At 40.6% G+C, this 18,214-nt stretch overlaps 1 protein-coding gene and 1 long non-coding RNA gene across 3 annotated transcripts in view; one reads left to right on the plus strand and one right to left on the minus strand.

Annotated features, from left to right (window-relative positions):
* The window catches only part of LOC144073702 (uncharacterized), a 38,411-nt gene that overhangs the window by 14,705 nt on the left and 5,492 nt on the right, over positions 1-18,214 (plus strand). The window contains exons 2-6 of one of the 2 annotated variants that reach the window (XR_013300155.1): positions 3,151-4,901; positions 5,013-5,134; positions 7,597-7,659; positions 9,267-9,314; positions 15,858-15,952. This is a non-coding gene — a long non-coding RNA (uncharacterized LOC144073702). Of the gene's footprint in view, positions 1-3,150; positions 4,902-5,012; positions 5,135-7,099; positions 7,239-7,596; positions 7,660-9,266; positions 9,315-15,857; positions 15,953-18,214 lie in introns of those variants that run through there. The other variant, XR_013300154.1, reaches the window with a different exon arrangement.
* Positions 541-16,973, minus strand: LOC144073701 (neurexophilin-1). The gene is made up of 3 exons (XM_077599735.1): positions 16,760-16,973; positions 3,371-3,734; positions 541-2,140 (listed from the first exon to the last, which is right to left on the minus strand). Exons 1-3 carry the CDS (start codon positions 16,808-16,810, stop codon positions 1,734-1,736), a joined length of 822 nt encoding a protein of 273 aa, XP_077455861.1. The 5' UTR covers positions 16,811-16,973; the 3' UTR covers positions 541-1,733.

Consider the following 18,214-nt stretch of genomic DNA (forward strand, 5'->3'; position numbering starts at 1 on the left):
AGCTAGCTAAAATGAATCAGTTTTTACTGGCTAAAATGAGCGAGTTTTAGCTAGCTAAAACGAAGCAGTTTTAGCTAGCTAAAATGAAGTAGTTTTAGCTAGCTAAAATGAAGCAGTTTTAGCTAGCTAAAATGAAGCAGTTTTAGCTAGCTAAAATGAAGCAGTTTTAGCTAGCTAAAATGAGCCAGTTTTAGCTAGCTATAATGAAGCAGTTTTAGCTAGCTAAAATGAGCCAGTTTTAGCTAGCTAAAATGAAGCAGTTTTAACTAGCTAAAATGAACTGGTTTTTGCTAGCTCACCAAACAACAACAAAAATGCCACCTATCTGAATTAGTTTTTTAGGTTGAAAAAGAAATTGAAAAAAAATCTTAGAAGTTTAGTTTTATATGCCAAAAATGTTCTAAAATATGAAAAGGGTACATTTGCGTTCCCCAAAAAAAGATAAAATAATTGTACAAATGTGACACCATGAGGATTTCTTTTTTCTTCCTAAGAATATTCCGGAAGCTCTGCCTTAAAAAAAATGGAAATAATCGTCTCTCATATTTTTCGGTGTATTTTTATTCACTCACTTGACGTGATTGGTCGCCCCCGTCGTTTAGGCGACCCTTAAACACATGACACACAATAAAGACATTTTTTTGAATGAAACAACAAAAGTAAATCCCTGACACGAGCTTCAAAGTAAAAGTCATAAACGACATTTGATGTATTTGAAGTAAGTTTTGGATTAAGTGTACCGTAACTTCCGGACTATAAATCTCCCTTTTTTTTCATAGTTTGGCTAGATTACCCTCAAGTGCCACTTTTTTTTTCTCTCTCTGAACACAACACCCTGTTTTTTTTAGGTTATAATTATATGAAAAACATACGTTAAGGGATGTCTATTTAGCCCGTTTTTCTCCTTTTTACTATTGTTACTTTGTTTTGTATGTTTGTACAACTGACAGTGATACCCCTACTTACAAAATTGATTTGTTTTTGTTTTTTTTACTACTTGGATTTTTTGTATATTAAGCAGCAAGTGCAGCATTTTTCATTGAATTAGCATAATTTAGTACATCATCTTTAATACTAGCCTCTATGAACCCTTTAGAAATGTATACCAATTTTGTATGAAATATCTAGATATCTATAGACCAAAAAAAATATAAGAAAACTATTTATTAAGCTACAATACTGAAACAAACAAAAAAACTAATCAAAAGCACATGCAATTTTGAAAAAAATCTTGTACCTTGGAACAAAAAAGTCTGAAAATTTCGTATGGTGAAATATTTGTAAGTAGAGGCAGCACTGTATGCATATTTTTCTTCTTCATTGTGCATTATTTGGCTAGTTTGAAAAATACGGTATATGTAATTATGGAACACAATGTTCTTTGGGCCTCAGTCACAATCCTCTGAAACGTCTTTTTTTTCAAAATGGCATCAAATGTTGTTGTTGTTTTTTTTTTAAATAATCAAATCCTGTGATGAAGAGGGAACGACCTCAGACAAAAAGCCAATTTTCCCCTCCGGGACTGATTGTTGGCGCGTGATTGGCGTCGGCGAGCGCGCCGCAGATGACAAACAAAACAAATAAACGGGGGGGGGGAAAAAAAGGCAGTCCGGGCCGCGTCCGGGTATTTACACGATCGCTTTTTGAGGGAGTCGTCCCAGGTTCTCCAAACTCACCGCCGGCGGCCCGGGGGGGCGGAGTCCCATTCTACTCCTTCTACCTGGTGGGCGGGGTCAACCGGTGGGCGTGTACGGCGTGTCGCTGTGGTAGTTGTAGTCGGGACACACCTTCTGCACCAGCTTGTAGTCGGTGCTGTGGAAGGTGATGAAGATGCAGATGACCTTGAAGGGTTTGGAGCACAGCCAGGAGACGTGGCTCTGGGTCTGGTCCTGGGGGCAGCTCTGCGACGGGTCGTGGGTGCACAGCGAGTTGCGGGTGCCGCGCTCCACCTTCTCGTATTCCACGCGGCAGTTGAAGAGCTTGCTCTCCTTGCTCTCCACCGCCGTCTGCTGGCGAGGTGGAGGGAGGCGCAGCTCCTGAGGGTGGACCTGGAACTCCACCGCCTTGGTGGGGGGGACCAGCCCCACCGACACGTTGCCCTGGCCGGTGGAGTTGTGGCGGAAGTAGACGCTGAAGGTGCCTGGGGGGTGACGGGGTGACGGGTTAGTTTAGGGAGGCGTGATGGGAGGAAACTAGCGGGGACGTAAAACTAGGGAGGTTTGGTTTGCAGGGCGCATTTTGCCAATTAGAGCTCATGGGGGCTGGAACTCATACCTGGGAACGTATACCTGGCCACTTATACCTGGCAACTTATACCTGGCAACTTATACCTGGCAACTTATACTTGGCAACTTATACCTAGCAACTTATACCTGGCAACTTATACCTGGCAACTTATACCTGGCCACTTATACCTGGCAAATTATACCTGGCCCCTTATACCTGGCAACTTATACCTGGCAACATATACCTGGCCACTTATACCTGGCAACTTATACCTGACCACTTATAACTGGCAACTTATACCTGGCAACTTATACCTGACCACTTATACCTGGCAACTTATACGTTTTCCCATATTTTATACGTTTTTTTGATCAATTCAAATTGTGTACAACTTTTGTATGGGGGAAAAAATATTTTACAAAAAGAATGTTTTTTTTGTCAAACCGGTCTCGTCTTCCCCATTTTGGCTCTAATCCGGATCGTTTCGGTCACTGGTAGCAGACCAAAACGTCATTGTTGATTGCTAATGTTGTCATGTTTTAAGCATGATAAGCGCATGCACATTCCACCTTTTCACGATATAAATATAGCGCGTCAGCAAGCAATGTACCCAGACAGTCAAGCTATCAGCGTCATACCGCGACATCTACAGAATCTTGAATTTAGTGCACACGGATTGGGCATGTCATCCACTTTGGAGAAAATTTAAGACTTTTAAGTGCACCCTATGTGAGTAAATATGTGCCGGGTTGCTTTTGTATGGTTTTTTATGGCTTAATAAAGGGAATTGCTATCATTAATAAGGGGAGTAATTGGCCGAGGTTGACAGGTATGGGAAATGTTTATGGATCATTAAAGTTAATTTCTTGCCACTTACTACAGGTCACGTTTTGTAATTTTGGATCATTTCCTTTTGTGTTTTAGGGATTTCCCGGGCTGTTTGAATGGTCTCCAAATCAACAGGAAGTTACCTCAAGTAACAGTAAGCTCCAAAATTGAAGGAAGTGACCCAAAATCAACAACAAGTGTTTGATGATCAACAGGAAGTGGCCCAAAATGAACAGGAAGTGCTTTGGAATTGTCCCGGAATTTGACTGGAAGGCAATCAATAGGAATGGAAAGGAACAGAAGTGTCGTTAGTTACCGTTGCCGTGGTCCACGATCTTGCCGGTGATGAGCAGGTTGAGCTTGACCGTCTTGATGTTGGAGTGGAAGTCGCCCCAGCCGAACATTTTCTTGAACTTGCCCGTCTTGACGATGGGTCGCCTCTTTGCCCGGGAGCGTCCCGCCGACACCCACGGGGCCGCCGACTCGTACGGACGGCTCCACCCCTCCGCGTCCTCCGCGTGGAAGTCCAGGTCCACCGAGGTGAAGTTATCGCGGCCGTCCGGCGCGCGCATCAGAAGGCGGCTGACCGACAGGGTCTCAGCCTCCTTGCCGCCGGCCCACCAGTCCGGCTTCGTCTTAGATTGGTCGCCCTTTGCCGAACTGGAATCCCCGCCGAGCACCTGGAAAGCAAAGATCGACCGTCATTGGCGGCGCACGGGTTGAAAACCCGATCGGGCCGTCGACCAAATTCAATGGGAAGTGACTTCGAAAGACTATCAACAGGAAGTGATCAGAAATGGAAAAATATTATAATAATAAATATTGCAAAAGATTGCCGGAACGGACCCAAAAGTAAGAGAAAGTGACGCAAAACCGGCATGAAGTGACCCGGAAATAAACAAGAAGGGGGAGAGGCGAAGGGTCGCGCCGTCGATATGAGAATCCTGCAAAAGTGACCTGGAATAGCTCCAAAATCAACAGGAAGTGACCCAGAAATGCACCAACATCAACAGGAAGTGACCCAAAATCAACAGAATGACCCGGAAACACAAAATTCAAGAGGAAGTGAGCTAAAAGAAATAGAAAGCGATATGAATTTACCACGTGGTCAATAGGAGGTTACCAAAATTCAACAGGAAGTGACCCAGAAATACACCAAAATCAACAGGAAGTGACCCAGAAATACACCAAAATCAACAGGAAGTGACCCAAAATCAACAAAATGACCCGAAAACACAAGCGATATGAATTTGCCATGTGGTCAATAGGAAGTTACCAAAATTCAACAGAAAGTGACCTGGAATGGCCCAAAAATCAACAGGAAGTGACTCAGTAAAGCACCAAAATTAACAGGAATTGACCCAAAATCAACAGAATGACCCGGAAACACAAAATTCAAGAGGAAGTGAGCTAAAAGAAATAGAAAGCAATATGAATTTGCCACATGGTCAATAGGAAGTTACCAAAATTCAACAGGAAGTGACCCAGAAATACACCAAAATCAACAGGAATTGACCCAGAAATACACCCAAATCAACATTAAGTGACCCCAATTTCGATAGAAAGTGATGCGGCTTTGCCACAATATTAATAGCAAGTCACGGAAATTCCACGTTCCTCCCAAAACGGATTGGACGTCTATTGCCGTCAATGGCAACCGAAGAGTTAAGCCGCTTTGGCGCACGTTTTCAAATGCTAACTACCGTCAACAACGGTACGTCCGCCAAAGTGTCTTTTGCACGCCGGCCAAATCAAGACGGAGGGCTTTTCTCGCCAACTCCGCCACGGCACCCCCGCTCGGATGACGGATGAGTCGTCGGCGACAATCGCGCAGATGACGGCGCCAGGTACACGAGCGGCGCTTCGCCGCGACATGACAGCAGATCCATCTGCGCGCGGTCTTCGCCGTTTTGGGGCCGATCGATAGGGTGAAAATAAGCTCTTCTTTCACACGGCAGAGGTGCATTGTGGGAGGCCGCCAGTGATCTTCTCCAGCGAAGGACTTTGGGAGAGAAAGATGGCCTCCGGTTGTTTTTGAAGGCAACGGCGTGACGGACGAGACGCTCGCCGTGCTAAAAACGTGAGTAGATCGTTTTTTTCCCCCCTCTCTTAAAGGCACGGTGTCAAAGTGGCGGATCAGGGGCCAGATACGGGCCCGCCGCATCAATTTGCATGGCCCGTGAAAATATATCCGCCATGTTACATGTTAAAATTCAAATGATTTTTTTTTAAATTATAAATTCCATTAAAAAAATCTGATTTTTCCATTTCTAACTTTTCCAAATATGAATGAAAAAAAATTAATATAAAACAAAATACTTTTTGTTTTCCACTTTTATTTTTTTAATGTAAATCCCCCAAAAATATTTCTTAAAACATAACTCTTGCCTTTTGTTGTTTTAAATGAAAAACAAATGATACAAAAAGGAATTAGATCATTTTTCCTGTCTAAGAAAAAAATCCAGTCATTTTTAAAATTCAAAAATATAAAAACGTAAAAAAAATTCCAGTTATTCTTTTAATTCAAAAATATAAAAATGTTTAAAAAATCCAGTTATTTTTTAAATTTGAAAATATAAAAATGTAAAAAAAAATCCAGTTATTTTTTAAATTCAAAAATATAAAAATGTAAAAAATAAATAATTAGCTGGTTAGTTTTTGAACATAAATAAATAAATTGAAAAAGTAAAAATTGTCTGGCAACCAATTCAATTGCCTATTGCCCATGATAAATAGGCTCCAGCACCCCCTGCAACCCTTGTGAGACCAACCGGCACAGAAAACGAATGAAGAGGAATATTAACAGTTTTTTCTTTTGAATTAAACAAAATATATTAAAAGTTAAAAAGAAATATTGAACATTTTCTCGCTTTTTTATATATATAAAAATACAAATACATAAAAAAGTCCTAAAATAAGAATATTTCATGTTAAGAGGCTCAAAAAGAGGATTTGGTCAATTTAATTAAAAAAAGACACCCCTATTTTAAGGAAATCACGGCGAATAAAATATTTGCGCTGACAAGGTGAGATGAGGTATGAATTGGAATGTTTTGTGGCTCAGCGGCGCAGTTAAACGGCGTTAATGAAGCGCGGCTTTTGTCTAACGCCGGCGTGATGAATTATCCGGAGATGAATTCGGCAGCCGGCGTCGGCCGCGCGCCGGATTTATGGACGCCATTACTCGCTGACGTAAAGCTCCTTAAGGATGGACAAGTTCAAGCGAGTGGCGTCTCACAAAGTGCCGAGCAAGCAACAAAGTGGACTCTCCTTCATTTTTACGTTAAAAAGACCAGCGGCCTTTTCGCCTCCGCCAAGACAAACGTCCCCTAATTAAACAGAAAAATGACACTTCCATTTCACCGGGCGGCGGTGCTACGCCAACGTGTATTTTATGTGAAAATGGCTGTGTTTGTATCATTTTAACAGTTGTTTCCGGACAACGACGACCCTGTTGAGGACGCTTCCTGTCACTCACGCTTAATATGTTATCAGTCAATAGGTTAAAATTAGTGCTATGAAGTGGTCGTTTTCAATCGCGACATAGAAATTGAATTTTACTGTATGTATGAATATGTTTTTAGAGCTAGTAATAATATTTATCTTGAGCATCAGCGCCAAGATTGCACTTTAGATACAAAATACGTATACATTTCCTGCTTCAAACTTGACAGAATTGCGCTCAGGCAAAAAACCTAGCTCCTAAATTGGGGCCTAACCCCATCATTTACAATAATACCAACACAGGCCATACAATGTGTATATAAATATCTTTATGGAGTTTAGTTGAACAAGCAAACATATTCAACAACAACAAAATTCCCATACTATATTACTAAATCAGTTAAACATATAAATTAACTACAGAGGACCCTTCGTTTTTCAGTGTCCCTAAATTATGACGTGTAATATGACGTTTTTTTTCGTCCCCTTTTTTCGACATCAACAAGAATTTGGTCGTCGATGTGGGTCAGAGGTTACCAAGGTGCTGGTCTGCTATTAGTCGGTGTAAATGCGTCACTAAGAATCTGGTCTGCTATTGGTTGGCGTCACAAATGTGCCCGGAGATTGGCCGAAACCCCTCCCACAACGCCTGAGACAGGTGGTGCCTCTGTCTCTGTATACAATTTCTATTGCCCGACATTCGAACCCAACTCCGAAATAGATTCATGTCGTCACGCACAGTAAGTCGTATATGAAGTGCATCTTCTATCGTTGCGATTAGCCACTCGGAACCAGCGCTAGCTTCGTGTTAATCGCGCTATCGTAGTGATTAGACACTCGCAACCGGCGCTAGCTTCGTGCTAATCGAGCTAGCGTAGCGATTAGACACTCGCAACCAGCGCTAGCTTCGTGCTAAATGCTAGTTAGCAATAGATACATACTCAAAAACAATAATATAGTATCTACAATAACAGTGAACGCTTCTAGGACTTTCATTAGTTTTATATGGATTCTTACACAAGTCGTACTTTAGCAAAATAACATGTTAGACCGTAATTTGGCATTGATGCTTGACCTATAGCATGCCTTGCTTTACAGAGTTCATCATGAGTGACCCAGCTCTTCACATCAGCATGAAGGAAATCCTCATTGTCCTGACAAGTAAGTAACTCGTTAGACATCATAGGATTATTGTTTATATGTTTTTTTGCATCGTATTTCGTCCCGGAAGCTTTCTCTGCTAATTTAGATGCTCACAAAATGGGTCTCAAATGTGGCCATGACAGACGAGTTCATAGGGTTGTTGGTATTACCACCAGAGGGCAGTGTATTCTCCCAAATCAATACAACTAAATATAGCACTTTCAAACTGAAAAAAACATTGCAACGCCACTCTAATAATTAATCCACTCAAGCAAACTGAAGCTTTCCCCCCCAATGAATCAGTCGATTAGACCAATTAATCGTCGGAGCTCTGCTTCCATTCAATTATTTTCTGTATCACTTATCCTCACGAGGTTTGCAGGGGTGCTGGAGCTTATGCTAGCCCACTAGGGACAGCCTTGAACTGGTTGACAGCAAATTGCAGGGCAAGAGCTCTGCTTCATTGTGTTAGCGATGGTTTGTAGCCTGTACTAGCTAGGATTTCCTCATCAATGTCACCACATGTAGTTTTTATGCCAAATCTGGCCACATTTTTTTTCCAGAAATCCCAGATTCACGAACCAGCGTAGCGAAATAGTTGCCAGGTCTTCGGGAAGTGACTTTTGAAAAACGGGTCACCGTGACTCATTTGGCCATGGCTGGCTACACATGGCAACCCAAAGCCTGGCTGGCCCCGACCGTGCGCCACTTGTGAAAAGTTGTACTTCAAATGGACTTTGCTGTCGTTTTCTATTCCGAGTCATGAAAGCGATTCGGAAGCTTCTCAGCTAAGTGGGTTAAGTCTCAACAGATGCGCTGCCGTCACAAGAAGGGATGTCAGGAAGCCGCTTTGCGCATCCACACACACTCAAGATGGCTGCCAAAAGGACTCAGAAGTTGCGGGAGAGAACATTTTGGAATTTGACAAAAAAACCAAAACAAAACGCCGGGATTTTTCCCCGTTTCCGCACCTGTGGGCAAGCCCCCCTCCATGTCACCGCGGCGACACATAATTAGCTGGCGCGTAAAAGCGCACCTGACAGGATTAGCGGCACAATCGCCCAGCGGATTACAGCGCCGACCTGTAATCGCAACCGGGAGATTAGAGGAGATCACCACTTGGGTGTTTGAGTGCTTGCGCCTCAAGGTGAACGCGCCGCGCTGTTTAAAGGTCAGCGGTGGCACCGAGATGACTTTGCCCAGCCCGGACGGAGAGATATCGATTGCGAGGCTTTAATGACGCCGCCGCCGCCATTCCTCCTGGCCAGAGGGGGCAGCAGCAAAAGTGCAATGTGTGTAATGGGTGCACACGGTGCAATTCAGTCAATTCAGTGTGGATTTTCTCAAGGTTCCAATTCGGCAAGCATGTTTCAGTGTCATTGACAGTTGCACTTTTACAAGCTTTTGCTTTGTTTATGTTTTTGTTGTAATCTTATGAGAACAGCTGTAATTTTTTAAAACTGTCCCGTTTTGCACAAAAAAGTTTTCTTCTCCACTCGGCTAAAGTAAACCAAAGAAGCCTTTGTATATATATTTTAGTGAGCCTGTTAGTTATTGTTTGTTTGTAGAATTTTTTTTAAGAATTTTGGAATTTTTACACGACTTTTTTGTTGTTTTTTTTACAGAAAAGTTCATCTGACAAAAACTTCAAGAAGAAGAACAATCTGTGAACGGTAAGATTATTTCTGTCAATACGTTTCTATCAAAACTGATGTTTTGTTGGTAAGAAAAAATGTAACAAACACTTATTCACTCACAAATTTGGAAACAAATGCGGTCACTGTCTGCCTTTGACTGGAATGAATGTTCAATACGTTTACGTTAAAAAAAGAATAACTTCTCTAATTCATGCACTTTTGAGTCTAGTTGTAAAAAGAACTAATTTACGATATAAACGTACAATAGCGCCGGGGCGACGGGGCACGGCCAGGTTAGAAAAAGTTGTTTGATCGGGTTAAAAGCGACAGGGAAGATGAATAATATTGATGGCGACAGGCAGAAACATCATCAGTTATCCGCCAGGGGAAGAACAAACGATCATCTGTCACGCAAACGACCTCAAAGAAAAAACATCACGTGCTGCGCATTCTTGATTCGCACGTTTCAAAAAAACCCAACAAAAAAATAAATAAATTGAACCATCCTGACAACCATGAAAATATTTGCTAATTTTTTGGGATGTGAGGCCATTTTAAGGAATTAATGAATAGTGTAAATGCGGTAAAAGGCACTTGTAGTGGACCAGGAAGTGGGAAAGATAACCAAAACTTAAGTTAGAGAGGCAATGGAAGAGGATGCCTTTTGCCCCTTTTTTACGTACATATTTCAAATTATGCTTATGCCATTGTGGCATGAATATAAAACCATAAAACGCCCTCTTTACGCAAAAAGAAAGGAATAATATAACCACTAGTGTAGCCCAAAGTAAGAGTAGCCTTTTTCCGTCACAAATCTACTCAAGTAAAAGTACGTTAAGGTAAAACTACTCTTAGAAGTTCATTTTGTTTGTTAAGTAAAAAAAAGTAGAATCAAGAGGAAAAATTTACCGTATATTCACACCTATAGGGCGCACTTAAAGTCTAAATTTTTCTCTAAAATGGCCGGTGTGCCTTGTTTATGCACTAAATTCAAATTTTTGGATGACCCTGACTGGTTTCATTGCTTGCCGACACTCTACTTATTGCAATCAACACAGTGGATGTTCGCCCTAAAACTAACATCCCCGCCTATTTCAAGCATTAAGGTAAATCCATTCAATACATCCCATACGTGTGCTCGTAGCGCTTTTAACCTTCGTTCGTAGCACAAATTAAGAGTAGCCTTTTTTTAAGTCACAAAACTACTCAAGTAAAAAGTATGGTGTTGTAAACCTACTCTTGGAAGTACATTTTGTTTCAAAAAGTAACCAAGTTAAAAAAATAATTAGAATAAAGAAGAATGTAATGACTTAAGTGTAGCCCAAAGTAAGAGTAACGTTTTTGTAGTCAAATCTACTCAAGTAAAAAGTACACTGTAGTAAAACTACTCTTATTAGTAAAATTTTGCTCTAAAAGTTACATATTTTTCAAACTAAGTCGCACTAGCCAAAGTAAATGCACAATGAAAGCGAGAAAAAACATTCTGGAGTATAAGTTGCACTTTTGGGGGCGGTTTTTGAATCTATCAGAAACCAACAACAAACGGGATACATTAAAGTATAAGTAAAATCGGGAATAACAGACTAAATAATGGAACATATTAGCCGTTTATTTACATCAGTGTTTCCCAACCAGTGTGCCGTGAGCAATGGTCATACAATGTAATATTCCGAGATAAAAATGAATATGAATATAACCAGATTACAATTGAACTATTACAAGGTTAAAATCAAAATCTGATGAACATTAAATTATAGATTATAATATTACGACATTGTGAAACAGTCATTTTGTTGCTTATTTTTCTTTTTTGGTTTCAACTATTAGGAGATTGAAGTCATATTTGGAGAGAAAAGTACTAAAATGATGCGATTAAAAAACATTTTTGCATCACTCAAACCGGAAGTTGTTCAGGGTCCACAGACATTAACTTCTGGTGACTTTTTTGTCATTAAATACATTTTGGAATAATTTTGTGAAAAATTACATTTTGGAATAATTTTGTGAAAAATTACATTTTGAAATAATTGTGTGAAAAATTACATTTTGGAATCATTTTGGAGGTTCATGTGATTCCTGCTGATAAAACTTTGAGGAGAATGACTATTGTTAATATAGGCGACATGGTTTTAAATGAAAAGATTTTCAGATAGTGTTTTTTTTTAATGCAAAAAATGTGTCGCAGCTCCCAAAAGTTTGGGAAACGCTAATTTAGATAATGATAGTCTGGGAAAAAAAGCATAAAATAAGCTGTTGGCGATCAGATCAGAGTGAAAAAAAAAATCAAAGACGTTCTCGAGTATAAGTCCAGCCAAACTACGAAAAAAGGGCGTCTTATAGTGCGTAAACTACGGTAAATGGAAAGCGTCCCTACCCACCTCTGTTTGAACCCCCGGTAAACACGACTTCCCCCAGCAAACGACGACGACCAAGTCCATTAGTTTTATCGTAAACCATTTTGTGTTTAGCTTAGCTTTACAGTCATCCCTTTCCTTTTTTTCTTTTAATTGCATTTCTCACACGCCGTATATAAAAAAAAAGTCAACGTCCCTTCTAATAAAAAAGTGTCGTTATCGCGGCAATGGAACATTTTATTGCTCCAGGCTCGGACACTTCATTTACATTTACATTTACCGCACGCCCACTCTACCGCCACAAAGTCTATTTAAGGGCTGGCTAATATGATTCCAGGTTTTTCCAGCCGCGCGGCGGTGGCGGTGGCGGCGGCGGCGGCATTCCGGGCGGGCGCCACCAGAACAGATAACGCCACGCTTGCGCAAAAAGGCGCTTGTCGGACAAACGCAACGCTATCGGCGCGGCGCCGGGGCGGGAGATAACGCGCGTACGCCGGCGCGCTTTCAAGATAAACAAGTGCTGCCGCTTCCAAACTCGCACCCCCGCGCACACGCCACCGCCCGAATAGAAGCAAAACGGCCGGCAAGACAGAGTGCGCGTGTCAATTTTCATTGGCCTCAATGCCGCAGCGCAAGTGTGCGCGACCATTCAAAATGGCTGTGAATGGAGTGCAGATAGGCAATCTAGGCTGGGCAAGGCGAGATTTACTCGCTATTATACACACGCCGCTGATTTATGGACACGCGGCGTCGTATATTACCCCGGAGAAACGGCGCCTTTAAATCGCGGGTGGGAGATTGGACACTCGACGGAGGAAGGGGATCAAATCGAAAAATGAGCGGGTTGGTCAATGATTAAAAGGGAAACAATACACGGGGAAGGACGGACAATGTGTTTGTCTCGTTAAAACGGGAAAGACATCATGTTAAAATGCGAAAATTGGCTGTCGCTGACGGGGATTGGACGTCTAGTGCCGCCAATGGCGCCGAAATGTGATTATTTAGACCAGGAGTGGCAAACTCATTTTTTTTGTCGCAAGCCACGTCGTTAGTTACCATTTTAGTCTTCCAATTAGGCTGCAAAAATTAATCCATTCATAAATTGACAGCTTTTCCGATCGTCAGTAGATCATTTTTGGACATTCAAATGAGTACAAATCTCATAAAATTGTTGATTTAAAAAGGGAAGCAGGAAATATTGCCTATACATCTAAACTTTTCAGTTGGATTGGATGGTAAAACAGAAAATAATAGTTTTCTTTCTCGGACCGCACAAAATGATGCGGCGGACCAGATTTAGCCCGCGGGCTGTCACTTTGACACCTGCGTTTTAGACCAATGGGGTCGGCCTATTACAGCATTTAGCTCAATCTGCAGTCAAAATGGCGCCCTCAATGGCAGCCAATGAGTTCATAAGGAACCTTAAAATGGCCCAAAATCACCAGAAAGCGACCAACAAACAGGAAATTCCCCAAAGGACAACAGGAAATGACCCAAAATTTACAGGAAGTTGACCTTTGAGTACCCTAAAACGACAAGGAAATGGCGCAAAATTGACTCATTGCCTGCCATTGATAAAGAAGTCCAATTCACTTAAAATGGCGGATGATTTTCATCTTTCGCTGCCATTGACTCTGCTAGATGTCCAATCCATTTTGACTGGGAGGGGCGGAAGAGCGTTCAGTGGCAGGCAGTAAATTCACTTGGCAAAATTAAACTGGCCCCGCCCACATGCGATCGAGTTGGCGTTAACGTCGTCCCTGATTCAGACGGTCAATTTAAGCCAATGATATTACGAGAATTCCAAAAACTGGTCATGATAGCTTTGAGGTTGCGCACTAAGTTTGGAAATCCTCTGAGTTTTACTTTTAAAGCTTTGGGAAGTTTTACAAAGATTTTAGGGGCTTCCATTAAAAGTCCCACTGTCGCCAGAGGGGGTGCTTTACTCAATTGGATAGATTCAAGTTGCCTGAGCGACAACCCAGTGTCCTTTTCTGTGGAAAAGAAACACCAAAAAAGCCCATAACACAGTTTTAATTCCATTTCGCTGTTAGCCAGAGTCACTTACAGGAAGTGGTGCGAGTTGCTGATGAGTTTGAGGAAAATTTGAAGATTTGAAGGGCAAGAAATGACTCGCATTGACTTGCTATGTTACAAAACAGGCTTCTGACTAATGACTAGATTTTAGAGCACATAAAAATGCCTTGGCAGGTTCCAACACAGGCTTCCGTGAAGAGTTTAAGACTACTTGCTAATGTTTTAGCACCTCTACCAAGAATATAGGCTGGTGATTAAGGTTTTATATAGTTCCATTAAGGTTTTGGGTTCTTCAAGGAAGGGAATTCAAGTAATGCTTTATGAAAATTTGAGGTGTTCCTAAAATATTGAGATGCTACAAAACAGCTTTCTGACTTCCATTTTGGCCGTTTGAAGGTTTTGGAATTTTTTTAAACCATATTTAGCCCCGGCTAAAATACTTATGACCAAAACCAAGATTCCATTAACAGTTTAAGACCATTTTCCAATGTTTTAGGACCTCTACCAAAAATGTCGGACTCAGATTAAGGCTTTTTAGACTTCCATTACGGATTTAGGTTCTTCAAGTAAGGGAATTCAAGAAATGTTTTATGAAAAATTGAGGCGACCCCTTTAAAAAAAATTTAAGGACGGGAATTCCTAAAATATTGAGATGCTACAAAACAGTTTTCTGACTTCCAGTTTGGCCGTTTGAAGATTTTGGAGTTTTTTTTATTTTAACCATATTTTAGAACCTGTTAAAATACTAATGATAGTTTCCAAAACAAGATTCCATTAACATTTTAAGACCACTTGCTAATGTTTTAGGACCCCCGCCAAGACTTTTATGTCGTTTCCTTGAAGTTTTAAGTTCTTCAAGCAAGTCTTTGCTAGTTTGCAAACTACTTTTAGAGGTCCAGCTCAGATTTTTAGAATTCTCGCTAAGCTCTTAAAGACTTGCTCTTAGTTTGGGGGTGTTTGCAGGCCCCCGCTAAGTGCGTAGCAGTTGTATCAAAGTGCTACCTGAGGGCAGGAGAGATGATGATGACAAATCAAGAGTGTGGCAGGAAATCACAGGTGGATGCGGCTTATCTCCCGAGGAGTCGGGGGCACAATTACCAGCGTGACCTCTCGCTGCCGATATACGGGAGAGCGACCCAATTGTAGACTGGGTTCTGTTTAAAAAAACACTTTTTTCCCAAAAATCGGCTTCAAAGGCGGCGGCGTCGGGACGTCCACGGCCGTCAACGGCAGCCGTGGAGTTAGTCTTCTTGCTCTTCAGGAGTTTTGGATGCGGCACGTACGGTTTTAGTTTTTTTGGGGGAGGGGGATGGGGTTGTAAATGATTAGCGAGCTCAGTCGGCTGTGAAATTGAGTTTATGCTTTTCAAGACTGCAAATTCAATTGGATAATGGGAATGAAGTTGTAGAGAATAATTAATAGTAATTGACTTCTTTCCATCACTATGCAAATTAAACACTGATAACGCCGCGGGAGCTTTTTAAGTGAAGTTTTTACGCGGATTACGGCCGCTGTTTCCCGTCGATTGCTTTGTTGACGCGTTCGGCGGCGCGAGGCGGGACGCTGGGGCGGCGAGGTTACGGGCTCACGCCGGATTAAAGCAATTGGATTGTCACAAATGCCAAGCTTGACAAAAAAAAAAGACATTTTGGAATTAAACCGTTAAGGCTGTTTTATTTCTTTTTCTTTTTTTCTAAAGGGAAACGTACAAAAGGTTATTTATGATTTATTTAAATCTTATTTTTTAATCATTGCAAATCAGTAGAACAGTTGTGTAGTAAAAATGCAAGTTCAATAGATTGCGTTTATTTTATAATATTTATTCTCTTTTATTTTGATGGTTTTTCATTTTTAATAACTTTAAATTTATTTGTAATTAATTTTCTTTATTTTTTATATTCATTTTTTTATATTTTTAGTTTTTTTTATTTAAAAAAAACTTATTAAAAATATTTTTTCATTTCAACTTTTTGTTATAAAGGAAAAAAAATAGATATTTTTGTCTTATCACCCCTCCAAAAATTATATTTACATTAAAAAAGAAACAATAGAATGGGAAATATTCTGTTTTATTGGGATTTTCAAAAATACTCTTGATAAAAATGCAAATATTGAATTTTTGTGTGTTTTTTTTTAAATGATGTTTTGCATGAAATATGAAGTTGACTCCCATGATTTACTTTTGCAGGCCTCACTAAATGATGTTCCTTCCTCCGCCCCTTCCAAATGGATTGGACGTCTAGCGCCGTCAATGGCAACCATGTTAAAGGTTGGTGACTTTAGGTGAGTTTTTTTTTCAAAACAACACACCACACACATCAAATTTAGCATCCAAAAAACACATACTGCACTTTTTAAAGGCTTAAAAATCTTTTACCCAATTTTGGGGCAGAGAAGTCAAAGGTCAGAGGTCAGAAAAGTATTTTTTTGTGTTAACTCAATAACAAAAACAAGGTATTATTCATCAGAAAACTTGCAGGAAATTATTTTAAACTGAAACGGGACATCTGATGAAATTTGGGGGGTCAGGTCAAAGGTCACAGAGGTCAGAATAGGAATTTCACAATGAATCAAAAACTAAAAGGGATTTTCATAGAATGTTTGGAATATGTGTCTAGTGATTAGATTATGGGCTTTTCAGGTCAAGGGTCACAGAGGTCAGAAAAGGAAGTTCACAATAACACAAGATCAAAAACAAGGAATTATTTAAAAACTCACAGGAAATGTTTTCAAAATAAAACAGGAGTGATGATCAAATTTTGGGCATCTTGAGGTCAAAGGTCACACGGGTCGGAAAAGTAATGTGCTCTGCTGTTTAAATTTTAATGTAGCTTTTGAGTCGCTTTAAAAAATACACATTAAGCTTCTAAATCACTGGTTTATTGAAATGACAACATTTATCACATTTTGATCATTTCAATAGTGTCAGAAAGTCCGCAATTTAAATTTCAAATCAAATCCCTCGCGGCTAAACTCCGTAAGAAAAAAAAAAACACCCACTCGACGGAAACTGGTTTATTTCATGTCTAATCCGGGAAAACAACATTTGAATGAGGCAAATGTTGCAAAAATGATGGGTCGCCAACTCACCAGAGAGATGATTGACAGCAACAGAGCCCAGCAGTAGCGTGCGGCGTGCATTTCGGGACCGCCGAGCGTCTCGCCTCGTCGTCCTCTCGGATGCGGGGGAAAAGAAAGACCCCCTCCCCGAAAAAAAAAGATCCCGTGCACCCAACTTGAAATCGAGCGCGGGGTCGTCGGACAAATGGGGGGGCTGGGTTTCCCCCGGCTGAATTGATGAGGGGGTCCGAGGGTGGGGGGGGGTGGACGCTGAGTTTGGGGGCGACGCCGCGCTGTTTGTACATGGGAGCGTCGGCGATGTTTTATACTCACACGCCGGGATGCGGGATGAGAGTAAGTGGGGTGGGGGTGGGGGGGTGCGGGGGTCTCAGAGGGGCGAGAGATGGAACTGAAGTTGAGATGTTGTCAGGTTGCCCTCATGTGGCCATGTGACTTACTGCAATGCATTTGCCAGAAAGGCAGTGAGAAAAAAATAATAATCATTAGAATATAAAGTTAAATGTCCTTTACCCCAAAAATATATTCATTTAATTCAGGCAAATATTAATATGAAGTAAAATACTAAAATACAATCAATCAGAATACCATTGAATATAATTCGAACAATGCATCAAACATAAACAATGATTTACATGTAATTCTTGATTGATTACTATAGAATTCATTAGAATATAACAATGTGAAAAATAGTCTGTTAAAAATACAATCATTAACATGATTTTTGGATAACAATATCAAGTTTGGTTACAAGAAATTAAGTAAAAAATTATATTCAACCAAAAAATAGACTTTTACAATGCATAAAAACAGCTCACAAATTTAATGAATATTTTATAAATAATCACAAATTCATCTCATCTTCTGAACCGCTTTATCCTCATTAGGGTCGCGGGGGGTGCTGGAGCCTATCCCAGCTGACTTCGGGCCAGAGGTGGGGGACACCTTGAATCGGTGGCCAGCCAATCGCAGGGCATGATGATACAAACAACCAATCACTCATAGCTAGGGACAATTTAGAGTGTCCAATCAGCCTACCATGCATGTTTTTGGAATGTGGGAGGAAACCGGAGTACCCGGAGAAAACCCACGTAGGCCCGGAGGAACATGCAAACTCCACACAGGTGGACCGACCCTGGAATTGAACCTACGACCCCAGAGCCGTGAGGCCAACGCGCTGACCAGTAAATAAATATCACAAATTAAAATATAAAAATAATACACAAAATACACAAAATAAAATGTAAACATAACATAAAAAAATTTGCACAAAGATATCAACTTTGATTAAGAAATAATAATACATAAACAACTAATATTTCCATAAAATAATACATAAACAGCTAATATTATTTCAATTAAAAAAAAAAGATGAATTAAATTGACCTTTAAAAAACAGTACATATATTTTTTTAAAGCAAAAATGCCTTGCAAAGGGGTGTAAATCATTATATATTTTTTAAATGA

Source organism: Stigmatopora argus, chromosome 4 (genome assembly GCF_051989625.1).
Source record: "Stigmatopora argus isolate UIUO_Sarg chromosome 4, RoL_Sarg_1.0, whole genome shotgun sequence".
NCBI classification, from domain to species: domain Eukaryota; kingdom Metazoa; phylum Chordata; class Actinopteri; order Syngnathiformes; family Syngnathidae; genus Stigmatopora; species Stigmatopora argus.

Excerpts from the sequence above, each read along its gene's own strand:
- LOC144073701 (XM_077599735.1), bottom strand. The coding sequence starts at position 16,810 with ATGCACGCCGCACGCTACTGCTGGGCTCTGTTGCTGTCAATCATCTCT. Across the intron at positions 3,735-16,759 it reads TGCTGTCAATCATCTCTCTG|GTGCTCGGCGGGGATTCCAG; the intron begins GTGAGTTGGCGA and ends TTTGCTTTCCAG. Across the intron at positions 2,141-3,370 it reads GATCGTGGACCACGGCAACG|GCACCTTCAGCGTCTACTTC; the intron begins GTAACTAACGAC and ends GTCACCCCCCAG.